We start from the raw sequence: 15399 nt of genomic DNA on the forward strand, positions 1-15399 counted from the left end.
ATATTATTTTGTTACAATTTTTCGATTATTGATTTTTATTTTAGACAATAATTATTTCTCTAACAATTTTATAGATTCAAATATATTTTGTCCAATGCTTTAAATTTTCTTAAAATGCTATATATAATAATGCTGCATAAATAAATTATTAATTAAACGAATGCTAAGTCGACTTTTTATTATTATTATAATCTATCGATCTTACGATTCGTGTTATGGATATATTACAAATATTTTAACAATAAAGAGAGATAATTTATTATCGCTGTCTGTAGTTTATATTAGAATGACAAAACTTTACATGCAGCTAATAAAATATTAATAAATCTATAATATTTCATTGCAATTTTGATCCAGAATTATATGGATTTAGCATGGATATACGTCAACCGGCCGTTTTACCGTGGTACCGAAAAATGAATCTGGCTATGTAGTTCTGCCGGCTCTAAAATGGATCTAGTTGGCGCTACTGTATCAGCTAGAAAAATTTTTCTTACGAAAAATGGCGGCGTGAAATTTGACCAATCAGGATAAAAGGAACTAAAATTTCTTTGTCCTGATTGGTTAAATTTCAATCTCAATACATAGTCTGATACGGGCTTTAAGCCCGTGTCACACTACGCATTGCGGACTCGGATCGGATTCGCAGTCCGTAATCCAAATCCGATCCGCGTCCGCAATGCGTAGTGTGACACGGGCTTTAGGCTTCTCTCTGCTAATCTAATACGTTGACGTTTCTATTCGATACTGCGTCCCGCCAGTACATACTTTGAGAATTTCTCATTATTCATTAAACATTATTAAACATTTTGAAATCAAAATACAAAAAATAAGGCTTTTTCTATAGCTTAGAACCTTTCCTTATTGTTACACGACTACATAAGTAAGTTTTATATACAATTTTGTAACGAAAAAATATTTTAATTGATAATACTAATCTAATCGATAAATATTTATTATTATACAATAAAACTATGTGATGTGACTATAAATTAATTTTTTTCAGAAAAAGAAATGTTGCTTATATTTTTATAACTATAAAACATCAGTTCAGTTGCTTTAAATTAATTATTAATAATGGTGACGATACATAGCTATTATAATTATGAAGAAATCTTGGAAAGGCATCCTGAAATGGTATTAGTATCAGAATCACCTGTCACTTGGCATGGCTTTTTAATTATCTCGCGTTCATTATGCGCTGCATATGATTTTCAAAGTCCCAGAGTAAGATTAAAATTGATCATGCCTGTTTATCCGTCATTTGAAAGTGCACATGTCAAGTTTGGTAGACAAATAGCTTCTCTGCGAAATACAGAATTCCACAAAAGGGTGAAAGAATTAATAAAGGCCGCATTCAAAACTGAACAAACAGTGTCTTCATTTTTAACACAGTTACAATCACTTATTGTAAGTATAGAATATTAGAGTTTATTTCCCTTTAACAATTCTATTATTATTATATATTATTTGCAAACAGGGAGAATATATGTGCAATACTACAGATACTAAAATTCTCATATCTAATCTTGACACTATGAAGTATTTTCTGCAAGAATTAGAAGCAGCTCTTCATTATTTACCTGTATGTAGGTCTATATAAGATATATTTTTTATTTTCCTGTAAATTCTCATATGGTTTTAGTGTTAAAGATAAAATATTTATGTTAAAGGATATACTGATATCATCTGATCAAAATTTAAATATCATTAAATTACACTACAGAGATGTATCTATTACATTGCAAAGGTGTAACAATACTGAACTTCCTTGGAAAGTTATTGCTTCTGATTTGCCCAATATTCCAATATTTGAAGGTTTTGAAAAGAATGTGACCAATTTGAGTGTTGCAAAGACTAAGTTTCAATGGCAAGTGAAAATATTGAAAAAAGCATGGGAACAATTAGAAGAAATTGATGAGTGAGTAACTTATTTACTCACTCATTAATACATTACAAGAAAATATATTTGTTAACTTCTAAAACTTTTCTGAAAACAATACCATTTTTTTTATTATTCCTTTATTGAAATAATATCAAATCATTAATTATTGCATTAAATGTACTAATATGAAATATTATAAGGAATTGCTGGGTAACTGATCCATTAAAACCAAACAAGAGCCACATGTACAGGCGTATTCATTTATCTCAGTCTTTATCTGTGATAATTAGAATAGAGGATCCATTGAATCCTGTTGCTTTGCCATCAATTCAATTCTTAGGCAGTGACAATGAAGCGAAACGGCAAAGGGATGATATTAGCAATAAAATTGATGTACGTTTTATATATATGCATAATGTAGGATATAACTGCAATTTATTAGCAATTTGATTTATATTAATATATTGGTTTTACAGAAGTGGGATCATGATTGCAGTATTTTAGAAAACCTAAAAATGCTATTAAATATGTATGAATTTCCCGAACAACAAGAAAGTATGGAAGAGAAGAAAGCCATTATCAGTAACCGTGAATGCGGTATATGTTTTTCAGATGAATTACCAGACAAGATATGCAATAATGAAAAATGCATGAGACATTTTCATTCAGCATGTTTATCGAGGGTATGTGTAATTAGAATATATGTTAATAACAAATATATTTCATTTGTATAATATATATGTTATTATATAATCTTTAATAATATCAACAAATATAAATATATATATATTTTTTTTTACACAATAGTGGTTACAAACAATAACTGGGAATCAAATTGTGTTTGGCCATATTTATGGTACTTGTCCATATTGCAAGGAGAAGATTGCCTGTTCCATTGAACAATGAAGGTAGATATTAAATTTTCCTAAAGCATTTATATTTTTATTCAAATATGTATGTATATGCATAATTCATTTCTTGGAGCCATTCTTTCATGGAACGATTAAATTCTAAAGTTCCACATATCAAAATTAATGTTGTCTCTGTATCATTACATTGGAGATAATCAGCAACAAGCGATTTGCTCAAACGGTTTGTTTTGATATTAAAACCATGAAGACTTACTGTCTTATCTGAAAAAATTATTTAGAAAAAGTACTTTTTTGTTTAATTACTCGTATATCTTATAAATTATGTATATCTTTATTTCAATTGTTTAAACAAATGTGTGTTTAAACGAATCATCAATATTTATGCTGTTTCATATTAAATTGTGAAAGAATCGAAAATGTATGATAATTATGGAACTATGTATGCAAATTTATTATGAGTTCACTTGCTATATCGTGCCTTAATCACATACCATTTAATTGGGATAGCTGTAATGTGCATTTAAAATTCCAATAATCTGTTAGATGTCTTAATTCTTTTTTCAAAGGCACATGTGTCATCGATTGAAATCCTGCGACAAGATGTATCCTCGTCAATTCTCTTTCGTCATCAACGATCGATCTTGCAATGGGATAAAGTGCCGCTATTCCCGAACCGATACTAAACATAACGATCTGTCGGAAACTATCATAAAAATGCGTTGAGCCATGAGAAAAATAATTTTTAAATTATCTGCACAAATATTCACGCACCTGTTACTTTTATATTTGAAATCCCCATATGGGCCTCTAATATCAATTGCACTACCAATTGATGCATTTTTTAGACGCGAACTAAATTCACCCTGCTTATATAATTTCACTAATAAAACTAAACTATTGCATGTCCAAGAAATTGGTGTATATGGACGAGATTTACACCAGGAATGTAGAATAACATGTTGTCCAGGTTCAAGATGCAAACCAACATTTTCTATTTTGCATTCTACATAATAAGTAAAAATACTTTTTTATATGAGATAATGCATTCATGTTAATAATAGAGTCTGTTGAAATTTACGATTTTTTTGCATGCAATTGAATAATAGTAGTAACTTTATATAGATTTAGTAATATGACTCACATTCATTCTTTTATATAATTTTTTATATAATATATTTTATATAATTTATTACATTTTTATTATTGATTCGATAAGACAGTAATACCTGGGTATTTCAAGTGAACCAAAAAATAATCCTCTGAGGTTTCAAATACATCAGTGATAATAAATACTTTATAAGACAGAAGAGATAATAAATTGTTATTTGTTTCAACTTTTACATTTTGTGTCTTTTTACTTTTCCATTCTTTCAGTAATGTTTTATGAACATCAAAAACACATGGTGTACATCCACTGCCACAACAATCTTCGTTCATTGGAGTTTTAGGTCTATCATCATCATCATCGTTATAATCATTACAATTGTTCAAACTCATTTTGTGTAAATATTTTATAGTATTATTAACATAATATTTATTTTAAAGAACTTCAAAGCATAAATACAAATTAGTTAGCCAAACTTTATTTATTATTTATAATTAAATATGTAATTAAATAATAAATATAAAAAAACATCTGGTATATTAAGTTATATTATTGTAAAATACAATTTCATTTAGACATTCACAAACAGATTTTTATACAATAAGATATGTTAATTTTATCCATCTCTAAAATAAAAAGATATATGTAACAATATGTAATGTCTTTTATAACAAACATATTATGGCTGCGTTCCGATATTCACTGCCAGTACTGAAAATCTATAGTTTACGTCACGTACACTATATATTTTCAGTGCTAGCAGTCGGAACGCAGTCTATATTGGTCGATTTGTTTATATATATCAAGATGCGTTCGAAAATCTTACCTGTGGAGTAGAATCCAATTGACCTATCGGGACAAAGAAATCTTTTGGACGTCTTGATTGCTCAATTCTATGCACTAAAAATTTTGAACGCTCCCTTATTATGCAAAGTCATCTGCACAAGAAATACATATCGTAACTTGAAAAGATCTCCAACTATTCTAAGTATTTTTCAAGCGTGATGACACACATATCATGTGTGCATACATTTTACTGATAAACTTGTCAACTGTGAACTTTGAACAATATCAGAAAAAATATACCACGTCATTATATATGTATATATGTTGATATTTTGAATATAAGAATTTTGAAGAAACAGATGTAAGATTCGAGCAATGGCACCAGCAAGAAGTCATGTTATCAATAGCAATCAGCTTAGAAACTCTTCTAGCATTTCGTCCAAGTGAGATCTGTTATCGATCTTTATTATATATTAATGTATATTAATCGACTAACTTTTGGATATGTACATTTATGGGATCACATTAGCCTTTAAAGGGATATTTTTTTCGATTGTCTTGTATGATAAGTTGTGTATCGTGTAGATCTCATCATCAATGGTATTTTCAATAATATTGTTTATTAATGTATACTAATCGACTAACTCTTGGATATGTATATTTATGGCATCACATTAGTCTTTCAAGGAATATTTTTTTTGATTGACTTGTATGATAAGTTAACTGTCAAAATAGTTTCTCCTTTTTTAATTTTTTTTTCACAAGTGGAAAAATTAGAGAATAAACAGTCTAAACATTCAACTATTTCCAACTGATTTTTATAATCACTTTTAATATCTATATTGAAATTTTTGTTCTGTTTTTACTCATGATTGGAATATATGATATATATACAATTTTTTCTTTTATCCAGATCATTATAAATTGATCAGATTGATTGATTTCTATTTTAATAATATTGAAACAAATGATATAAATTATAACAATTAAATGGCAAAAATGTATCAAAACAAATAATAACAATAAAAATCTTAAATTTTTTCAGTATGCCAGGACCACATTCACCCTTTCAAACTATTGGAGCAGCTGTTCCACCTCCATTGCCACCTCGTCAACCTGTTCAAAACTATGTAGGATACAATGATTATAGACCATATGGTTCAAGTTATTATGGAAATTATGGATATGGTGGAAGTTATAGAGGCTACGGTGGATATGGCTCTTTTGGAAATTATGTTCCTTATTCTAGTAACAGTTATGGACAATTTGGAGGACACAGTGGTGATGTAGAAAATAGGTATATTATAAAAAAGACTATATTTATAAATATTTAGTTTGTGCTTTAATTATCAAAATATCTAATATAAACAAAGACAGATTATAAGATTTTTTTATTCAAAAAGACCAAGGAATAATAAAAATTATTTTATGATATCTAGTATTGTGATCCTATAGAGTAATGTAACATTTACTTGATTGATTTTACTAGCAATCTATACTTATAAAATTGTAGAAGAATACAGACTGGCTAAGATAATACATCTAATATTATAGACTAGATTGTCAATGTATTTCTCAAGTATTATAGAGTCTTAAATTTTTGCTTAGAAAAAATACCTCCAAATTTGTCCAACATTTTTTAGCTAAGAGAGAATTGTTTCTGTATGTAATATGCTACAGATTTCAAGTGTACGCAGAAGAAAATACGAGGTCGATTTTCCGTGTAGTGGAGACAATATTACACACATTTTCATCTATCACAATGTTATTGGAGTCTACATACTTTGCCTTGACAAATTCCTTGAGAGCGATTTTGAGCGTGGCAGATAATATCAACAGACTACGTTCAACACTTGGACAGCTACTGAGTACATTTGCTTTAATCCGAGTCATGAAATGGATTTATAAAAAAATTTTATTTATGCTTGGTGAGCTTATTATGCAATTGAAACTCTTACTTCTATAATTTATTCTATAATCTATGTTTTCCCACACATAATCTATATAATTGGTATTTTAATTAATTAATTATTTTTTTATTTTTAGGTCTTCGAAATATGCAGAATGTTACGACAGAAGATTTGTGGCAACAATCAATGTTACAAACGACAAACGGAGAACATACAGTAATGACTAACGGACAGATTTCTTCATGGATGAACATTTTGTTTCTTGGTATATTTGTCGCTATTCCATATTTAATTCACAAAATATTAAATAATATAAGGCAGACTGAAATAAAAGGTAATTATCTTTTTTTATTGCATCTCTATATGAAATTAATAAACGAATATATATTTTTTCATATAATAATTCAGATAAAGATCTGTATCTAATCTCTCTCATTACTAAACTCTTGTATTTGGAAAAATCGTAACCATATCAAATTTTCTACCTCATATATATATATATATGACATTTTCTAAAATATCAAAATTATTAAATTTGTTCTCTATTGATTTCTGATATTTTTAAGAGATACGCTTTAGTATTTTAATATTCTTGATAAATATACAAATATTATATCGGCAAATTTACAGTTAATGATCCAAAAGAATGGGTTAAGTGCGAAGATCCTATATGCGTGGCGACTGCAATGTACGATTTCACGGCGATATCTAACGAAGAATTGAGTCTCAGGAACGGTCAAAAAATATGGTTGGCGCCACGATCCTTGCAGTCAAAAAGTATACCAGGTTGGTGGATAGCCACTGACAATAGAAATGTCGGTTTAGTGCCTGCCAACTATGTAACTATAGTGGGACAGTTAAAGAAAAAGTCAGAATCAGAAAGTAATGGAAATACCACCGCGTCTACGCTAATTCCAACTTCTATGCAAAATGTAATAGCTTCTAATGAACAGGCAGAAACGACGAGTGTAAATACGCTAGAACACACAACACACACACCTACCACCAGCCAACAAAGTACTGATTTCTCTGAAACTAATATTAAAAATGACTTACTTTAGTTCAAATATATTGGGGGATTTAATTTAAATCTATCAGTTTCGATAGTCGAAGCTTGTTACACAATCTTAAGTATATATGTGGCCTATATCTTTATAAAAAGAACATGACTGATATTCTTAAAAATAATATACATAATATATATATCTTGAATAATATGTATGTGTATTAAACATGCGCCATATATATTTACTGGGTATTAAGTAAGGCAATGAGCTCTATTTCAATATAAGGATTGAAAAACATTATAGAAGTCCATTTGTTGAGATTTTTAATGAAAATGTCTATTGAAGAGCTTACTGTAAAAAAAGAATACCACAAGTTTCACTATCTTTAAAAAATTTATAGTAATATTATATTTTATATTTTAAGTTACAGCAGGGGTAGTTTGTAATATGTGTGGGTGCACCAAGGAGACTAAAATTCGTTAAATATTTAATTAAAGAAAAAAAGACAAAGGGCAGATGCGAATCATACAAATGTACATATAAATGATTCAATATTTATAATTAATTTTTATGAAGGCGACATTTCAATATCAGATTATACATTTAGTGATAACAATAGTACTCAATAAATGTTTGAATATTATATAAAACTAAATTTTTTCTCTGATATATAAGAAGCATGGTTTTTCGTCAATTATTATTAATTATATAATTTGATTGCTTTATATTTGTAGAAAATGAAGAGTCGTTAAATTGCACGTTCAGTAGGCCTATTTTCAAACTTCGTAACGATGTTGTTATCGTTAAAAATTACAGAATAGCAGTACTGAAATCGCTTTATAAATAAATGAATATTTAGAGTATATCACAATCTCGTATCATAAAATATTCAAACATAGATCAATACAATCGTGTTTTATACCTGAAGATCAGCATAAAATTAATTGCAATATTATACCAAAAAGATTTTAAATATAAGACTCTATAAGCTCAAAATTATAGAATCTCCACACGGAAAAAAAAAACTTAATATGAAAAAAATCATCACCAATTACAGGGTTCTGAACTTACATGCTCTGATATATATATATATATATATATATATATGTATGTATATATTTAAAAAATTCTAGATTCAAAAATTATCTATTTAAAAATATATACATAAACGTGTATGTAATTTTTATTTAACATTGACTTCAATATGATAGAAGATTAAATTGTTTTAATTAATAAATTATTAGAGTGCATTCTCTCAGCTATCAAATTAAAAAAACTACTCAAAATATCCTAAAGACGCGGTTATTCGTTTATCATATTATGATGTGTAATAATAGTATACTTTGTAATACTAGTATACTTGTAATATTGTATGCAATTACAATTTTGTACTGTTTTGTAATATTTTAATTACGATTACACTTTCCTACTAGCTGTGTTTAGTTGCACATACATTTATAATGGGAATAAAAAAGAAAATTGTATATATATATATATATATACAGTTTGTAGATACTTATTCTTACAAACATATAATATTGGAATGTAAAATGATAAATTCGTGAGATTTGGCAATGTTGATTTAATATCTTTTAACATCGAGAATGTTTCTCTTTATTTTAGATAAAAAATTATATTTGTTAAAAATTAAACATTATTTATATTTATGCAAAATTGATATTTTAAGCTCGAAAGTTTCACTGATGAAAGGTAATCTCGTGAACCCAAAAATTCTGATTTTGATGAAACTTTACGGACATGTAGGACGGGGGGGTGGTCAATAGATGAATTTTCAGTTGCGATCCAAAAACAGTTCTAAGGGATGAAAGCACCCCTTATATGTAGAACAACTTTTTGCTTTTCTCGATATATCTCGCAGACTATTCGAGATATTAAAAAATGTTTCATACAAAAGTTTCATGGTAAAAACAACTCTATTTAACCACATTAATAAAATTTGAAAAAATAATTTTCTAAAAAAAATTTCAAAATCTTTTTAAAAAATAATATGGTTAAATAGAGCTGTTTTTACCATAAAACTTTTGTATAAAACATTTTTTGATATCTCGAATAGTTTTCGAGATATATTGAGAAAAGTAAAAAGTCACTGTACATATGAGAGGTGCTTTCACCTTTTAGAACCGTTTTTGGGCCGCAATTAAAAATTTCTAAATTCATTTATTGCCCCCCTCCACCCCACATATCTGTAGTTTTATTAAAATCAGAATTTTCGGATTCGCGAGGTTCTCTAGTGAGTTGATGCATTATACTTACATTTATGATTTATTTAGAGAGTACTGCATTAAAATCTGTAAAGAAATGTTATAGTTAAATATAAAATATGTTTTACAATTAAATTGTTTATCAATGTATTTTTTAGAACTAGAAAAAAAGAGAGAAACTGTCTGTGAAATAAAATGAATCCTATGCAATTAGAAACAATTACACAAACAGATACATGTACGTATTGAGATTTAGACAATTACATTTAATGCAAAATATGGGGCAAAATGAAGGATATAAATATGAATGCTCATCATTCAGAAGATTATAATTGTCGAAAAATTTTTAAGCTAAAATGCAGTAAATTATGTATGTACATATCATATGTCATATACATACACATTCTTATTCATCAAGAATAGTTTTCTTATTAAACATTTATTCTGTAAAGAAGTTTTATTTATAAGTTAAACTCGAAATATATATATAAGGCATACGACGAACAATATAACGCAGATACCGTAATATTTTGCACAGACAGCACCTGTAATTATATTCTATAAGATATTTTATAAGATTCTATGATATTAACCAAAATCTTCATAAAATACATACTTCTTTTTGGTAACGTTAAAAATTTGGCCAATTCTTTACGATACATTATCCAAGTTTTAAAATATGCCAAATATTTGTAACATTCTTGGTAAAATGATATGATACAATATAAAAATTGCACACTGTTTTGGCATATTTGTAATCACATTGTGAGTTTATATCATAGAAATTTCTTTTATATCATTGTTCTTCGATTAAATAATTATCTTAAACTAATTAAACATTAATTGTAACGACAAAAAAAAAAGAAAGGAGAGATATCTTAAATTGCATCTCTACATTATAAATTATAATTTAAAAATAATCTATAAACATTCGCGATATATTGATTTTTGCTTAAATATTATTATGTGTACAACATAAAGTTTGCTAAGTCACGAGTCTTATAATATCTTTGACTGAGGCAAGTTTGAATCGATTTGGAAGCCATTAAACTTAATTTTTACAAATATATGTTAACTCGAGAAAGATATTTCTCATTTAAATATTTGATCTAACAATAAATTGCCACATCACAAATATTAAGCAATTACTTTTTAAAGTCAAATCAAATAGAAAAGTTGATAAAAATTGTAGCTTCCAGAACAATTTAAACTTTTCAAGTGGTATGCCCAATTAATTGCCTAAATGCTAAACTGTCCTTCTTTCCTTCATTAATAAATGATCTTGTTAATGTGCTTGCAACAAGATTTTATATATATGTAACAGACACGTTTATTATTTCAAAGCATCACATATGAGCCATAGTTTTGCAATTTTTTAAGACTTGAACTCAAACACATATAGTATATCATTCTGTTTCCAGATTGAAAGGAAAGAGATGAATGTAAATTTTACCTCAACTTTACCCATCATTCCATATGAAAAAGTTCATAATCAAGAATTTCAAAAAACACACACACACACATACATGGTACAAATTCACAATTCATCATCTTCATAATCATTGTTCGTGATGTAATTACAGAGCCACTAATCGATATGATATTTCGATTAACATATCATGTATTTCTGCTTTAATAAAGTTTACTCATTTGCTAGGGAAAGTTAACCAATTTATAATGGTTCTTTTTTTCTGGAGGAATCGTAACGCAAAAGTAACATATGACTAACAATAGGAGACTTTTATGTAATTTTTTACACTGTATATTCATAATCTGCATTACATGAAAGAATGTATTAAATTTTTATAATCCACTTAACATTGGATTTTGAATTTTCTTTAATAAAAAATTAAAATAAAACAAAAACATTTACTTAAAAATATTCAAGACTGATAATGTTGTGTTATATGCTATATATATTTAGAACATAGGAGAGAGAGAATTTCATAAAAAATGAAACAAAACATTTTCTGTGATAAATTAAGTTTAGGTCAACATGTGAAATTAGCATTGATGCTATTAAATAATGCCATTTTGATAATGTAATAACTTTCTTTCGCCATTGTTCCCCTGTATTGCCATTCCAGTTGCAGCAGCTTTGCACAATCCATACAAGAATCATCTTTTATTAAAGATGAAACATTTCACGTGAACACATCATCAAGTTGCCTTTACATCCCTGAGCTTCCTGTAGGCAACACAATATTCACATCGCACTTAGAATTACCATTCAGCATCTCCGTTTGCCTTTTGAAATACATAGTCTTTCCCACTTAGGTTCATTATGCCATCTTTCAGATAAAACTTCCATTTATTTCGACTCCTTGTAATCTGAAAACAAAAAACATCATATAAAAAAGTTAAAATAATTTATTTAAAATAATATTTGTTTATATACAAGATGTCTGATAATAATCGCCCCACCCGTAATGTGCGGGTAGAGCGGGTTAAACCGAGAAGAAGTCTTCTACCGTTTTGCAATCTTTGCAATAATTAATGAGAAATTAATTAAAAAAGATCGGCCAATTCGCGCGACTATTAGCGCGCGGTGAGAAAGAACGGCCCCATCCTACTTGGTTTAACCCGCTCTACCTGCACATTACGAGTGGCGCGATTATTATCAGACACCCTGTATATATATGCACATATGTGTTACATACATGTTGAAGATAAACATATTACACTTTCATACCTTATCATATTGACAGACTACTACATTGTCTGTATCAAAGAGATCAGTAGGATCGTCATCTGTAACGTCATCTTCGGAATTTAAGGGTTCCTAGAACAAATTCCTCAGAACAATTTCTTTGCAAGACATGTCAGAATTGAAATTTATCTATAAACATTAATTTCTTTACACACACGTACGAATATATGAGCGATTAAGCGCGTGTATGCGTAACCCAAGCGAGCGAATATATAGTAGTTATAAGAATTAGTCAGAGAGTAAGGAACAGATTTAATAGAATTTGAAGAGAATTGTAAAATCAGGAGATTATTTGTAATTTGATAAGGAGCAATAAAATATATATACAACTATTACTATTAACCTCTTCACGAGCTGCAGCTTCATCATTTTCTTCCTCCTCTTTTTCATCAAGATCTTCATCGTCATCATCGTTATCATCTTCTTCCTCTTCATCGTCATCGTCAGTAGAATCACCTACCCCTCCATCTAACTGATTTATATTATTTTGTTGCTAGAAAATTAAAAAATGCATATTACATTTTTTATAGTATATAATTATGTATATTTATCTATTATATATTTTATTTATTGTATAAATCACATTACTTATGCAATCACACTATCTTACTTGATTTTGAGGTGGCCTCTGTGTTGCGACACTATTTGTACTTTGCGTGACCACTTGAAGTGGTTGATTTACTTGTAACGGAGCTAATGTTGCTTGCCCTTGCAATGTAGAATTCACATGTTGTTGCAACAAAGTTGAAGCTAAATTTGCTGGAAGACCCATAGCTGCAGAAATTACGGGACCTGTTAAAATTGTATGTAATTGGTTTCCTGAAAAAAGAAATATGCGATTTTTTTTATTTACATAATTAACACATTATATTTTTTACACGTTAACAAATTTCAGTAATATTAAAAAGATTTATACACATAGAAAAATTACATATAAAAAACTAAAATATATAGGATAATTATGTAATAATTATTAAAATCTAGTTTTTGCCACACAAATTGTTAATGGTAAACTTTCTACTGAAACATAAATATAAGATTTTCACCTTGAAGAGCAGATGCAGGAACTTGTATGCTTAAAATCCGCTGTGGTCCATCCGGAATGCCAGCTTGTGGAGGTAGGGTGATCTGTATGGGCACTTGTCGGTCAAGTACAGCAGCTGGTGCAGTTACCACTTGCTGTACCGGCGTTGTCGAGTGCTGCTGTGGCTGCTGCTGTTGTAACGATGTTCCTGTAGGATGTGTATGTTGTTGTGGTTGGGTCGATTGTTGTTGCTGCTGTGATTGCGCTTGTTGCTGCTGTTGCGATTGTTGAGATTGCGTTTGCGGTACTGCATTTCCAGCAGATGGTTGTACAAAATGATTTCCTATATTAGCTGTTACAACATCAAATTCATATGTAACAACAACATATAGAATGCATTGATCCAATAGCAATGGAGCATCTTGTATAACTTAAGTTGCATTTTTTATTAAATCGCATATCATAATAAAATTTTTTTCGTAACATTTGCTATATTGGTTTCTAGCAGATATATGTACCTTTATTGACAGACACAGCTTTGTGCGTGTTGATTTGAGGAACTTGTGGTTCTGGTGGATCTGGATTTAATTCTACAGCTTTGCTGGCCATCAGTTTTGTTTCCCATATTTGTTTAAGTTCTTGGAGAACCTGTTCATCTACTCCTTCGTCTATGAACGATTCCCGTACTCCTGTTATTACATCTTCTATCACAGTATTATATAATTTCAACTGCAAAACAGAATTTATTCTTATATAATATCTATAATATTGTAAACATATCAAATATACAGATAAAAAATGTCTGACGGTTTCCATGCTGGCTTTAGTATATTCTATTAATTATAATAATAGGAATATATATTATATAATCATGAGTTTACAAATGTATTCTTTCCAAGACAGACATCGAAATTACACATTGGCGGAAAGATTCCAATATTCAAATAAATCAAGCGCGCGCGCATATAAAGACCATTTAATATTGCTTAGATATAGGAAAGAAATATAAATTTAATGTTTAGATTCCAAATAGGGATAGAAATGATGACCTACCCCTTGAAACAACTTCAAACAATATTTGCATGCTTGACAGTCTAGCCGGATGTTGTTATCTTTTCGTTAATGTGCAACTTTCGACGTGCGCAATGTTCAATGTATATAAGGTTAGAAAGTCCGTTTATCAATCTACATCAAGACGCGTTTTCGACAGCCGGAGATCAGTGGACGGACCTCGACTAGTCGAACGAACGCGAACATCGCGCGATGTTCGAACATCAAGGAAAAGTGGAAATGCTCGCTTTTGAGGAAAGCCAGGGTCAAATACATACGGCATTTCACCTACGTGTACATACATTACGTTCGTTCGCTCGTTTACTCACTACGCTTGTCTGGCTGAGAGCCATCGTGACCAGGGATGATCAGGGATACGATCGCTCAACCGAGGAAGTAATATTAATACGACGATCTAAACGACAATCCTCCCGTTTCTCAGAAGCCACACCGCTGCATCGTCGCTCTTTGATCGCTCATACCCGTTTCGTACTCATACAACGCACAACAGCATCCACTTTGCCATCATTCGCCACGAACAGCTACTGGTCGGTTCAGTGTTGTTAGACCAGGCCGATTTTTTCGCGCATGCGCGAAGTGCAGTAAGAAATCCTACCCATGGAGTAGAGTAGCATTGAATTGACGAATCAGGATAAAGAAATCATTGCTCCTTTTGTTCTGATTGGTCAATTAAACGCTACACAGATTAGAATTTTGAAACGCACTCCATAGTGCTAAATGCACTTAAGCCGGTATCGTACGCATTGAAAATTGGAATTTGAATAATCAGAAAAGGAACTAAAATTTCTTTGTCCTGATTGGTCAAAT

At 29.5% G+C, this 15399-nt stretch overlaps 4 protein-coding genes across 9 annotated transcripts; 2 read left to right on the forward strand and 2 right to left on the reverse strand.

Annotated features, from left to right (window-relative positions):
• Positions 1-689: 689 nt before the first annotated feature.
• On the forward strand, positions 690-4243 carry LOC115242070 (E3 ubiquitin-protein ligase FANCL). Of its 4 annotated transcripts, none has more exons than XM_029818103.1 (8): positions 690-883; positions 1007-1410; positions 1481-1585; positions 1674-1870; positions 2086-2278; positions 2362-2568; positions 2693-2793; positions 3324-4097. In XM_029818103.1, exons 2-7 carry the CDS (start codon positions 1078-1080, stop codon positions 2789-2791), a joined length of 1134 nt encoding a protein of 377 aa, XP_029673963.1. In that variant the 5' UTR covers positions 690-883; positions 1007-1077; the 3' UTR covers positions 2792-2793; positions 3324-4097. The 4 variants fall into 4 exon arrangements, with proteins under 4 accessions (XP_029673963.1, XP_029673962.1, XP_029673961.1 ...); XM_029818102.1 differs by lacking the exon at positions 3324-4097 and adding an exon at positions 4132-4243 and having other exon boundaries at positions 691-883; positions 1674-1921; XM_029818101.1 differs by having other exon boundaries at positions 691-883; positions 1674-1921; positions 3301-4097.
• Positions 2812-4792, reverse strand: LOC115242071 (NADH-cytochrome b5 reductase-like). Of its 2 annotated transcripts, XM_029818105.1 has the most exons (5): positions 4689-4792; positions 3984-4207; positions 3529-3760; positions 3249-3460; positions 2812-3018 (listed from the first exon to the last, which is right to left on the reverse strand). In XM_029818105.1, the coding sequence occupies exons 2-5, from the start codon at positions 4192-4194 to the stop codon at positions 2828-2830; spliced, it is 846 nt and encodes a 281-aa protein (XP_029673965.1). In that variant the 5' UTR covers positions 4195-4207; positions 4689-4792; the 3' UTR covers positions 2812-2827. The 2 variants fall into 2 exon arrangements, with proteins under 2 accessions (XP_029673965.1, XP_029673964.1); XM_029818104.1 differs by lacking the exon at positions 4689-4792 and having other exon boundaries at positions 3984-4590.
• LOC115242069 (peroxisomal membrane protein PEX13) lies at positions 4792-8590 on the forward strand. Its single transcript, XM_029818099.1, has 5 exons — positions 4792-5091; positions 5694-5945; positions 6329-6576; positions 6695-6892; positions 7189-8590. The coding sequence occupies exons 1-5, from the start codon at positions 5024-5026 to the stop codon at positions 7617-7619; spliced, it is 1197 nt and encodes a 398-aa protein (XP_029673959.1). The 5' UTR covers positions 4792-5023; the 3' UTR covers positions 7620-8590.
• Positions 8591-10207: 1617 nt separating this feature from the next.
• LOC115242087 (transcription initiation factor IIA subunit 1) lies at positions 10208-15127 on the reverse strand. Of its 2 annotated transcripts, none has more exons than XM_029818140.1 (7): positions 14874-15127; positions 14040-14250; positions 13544-13873; positions 13108-13316; positions 12841-12990; positions 12480-12569; positions 10208-12118 (listed from the first exon to the last, which is right to left on the reverse strand). In XM_029818140.1, the coding sequence occupies exons 1-7, from the start codon at positions 14922-14924 to the stop codon at positions 12011-12013; spliced, it is 1149 nt and encodes a 382-aa protein (XP_029674000.1). In that variant the 5' UTR covers positions 14925-15127; the 3' UTR covers positions 10208-12010. The 2 variants fall into 2 exon arrangements, with proteins under 2 accessions (XP_029674000.1, XP_029674001.1); XM_029818141.1 differs by having other exon boundaries at positions 14901-15126.
• Positions 15128-15399: the final 272 nt, after the last annotated feature.

This window comes from Formica exsecta, unplaced genomic scaffold (assembly GCF_003651465.1).
Source record: "Formica exsecta isolate Colony F162 unplaced genomic scaffold, ASM365146v1 scaffold562, whole genome shotgun sequence".
NCBI lineage: Eukaryota > Metazoa > Arthropoda > Insecta > Hymenoptera > Formicidae > Formica > Formica exsecta.

Excerpts from the sequence above, each read along its gene's own strand:
- LOC115242070 (XM_029818102.1), top strand. The coding sequence starts at position 1,078 with ATGGTGACGATACATAGCTATTATAATTATGAAGAAATCTTGGAAAGG. Across the intron at positions 1,586-1,673 it reads CAGCTCTTCATTATTTACCT|GATATACTGATATCATCTGA; the intron begins GTATGTAGGTCT and ends TTTATGTTAAAG. Across the intron at positions 1,922-2,085 it reads CAATTAGAAGAAATTGATGA|GAATTGCTGGGTAACTGATC; the intron begins GTGAGTAACTTA and ends AAATATTATAAG.
- LOC115242071 (XM_029818104.1), bottom strand. The coding sequence starts at position 4,254 with ATGAGTTTGAACAATTGTAATGATTATAACGATGATGATGATGATAGA. Across the intron at positions 3,761-3,983 it reads GGTTCACTTGAAATACCCAG|AATGCAAAATAGAAAATGTT; the intron begins GTATTACTGTCT and ends CTTATTATGTAG. Across the intron at positions 3,461-3,528 it reads TTCAAATATAAAAGTAACAG|TTTCCGACAGATCGTTATGT; the intron begins GTGCGTGAATAT and ends TTTTTATGATAG.
- LOC115242069 (XM_029818099.1), top strand. The coding sequence starts at position 5,024 with ATGGCACCAGCAAGAAGTCATGTTATCAATAGCAATCAGCTTAGAAAC. Across the intron at positions 5,946-6,328 it reads AGTGGTGATGTAGAAAATAG|ATTTCAAGTGTACGCAGAAG; the intron begins GTATATTATAAA and ends AATATGCTACAG. Across the intron at positions 6,577-6,694 it reads AAAAATTTTATTTATGCTTG|GTCTTCGAAATATGCAGAAT; the intron begins GTGAGCTTATTA and ends TTTTATTTTTAG.
- LOC115242087 (XM_029818140.1), bottom strand. The coding sequence starts at position 14,924 with ATGGCTCTCAGCCAGACAAGCGTAGTGAGTAAACGAGCGAACGAACGT. Across the intron at positions 13,874-14,039 it reads AGCTGTGTCTGTCAATAAAG|CTAATATAGGAAATCATTTT; the intron begins GTACATATATCT and ends ATGTTGTAACAG. Across the intron at positions 13,317-13,543 it reads TCCTGCATCTGCTCTTCAAG|GAAACCAATTACATACAATT; the intron begins GTGAAAATCTTA and ends TTCTTTTTTCAG.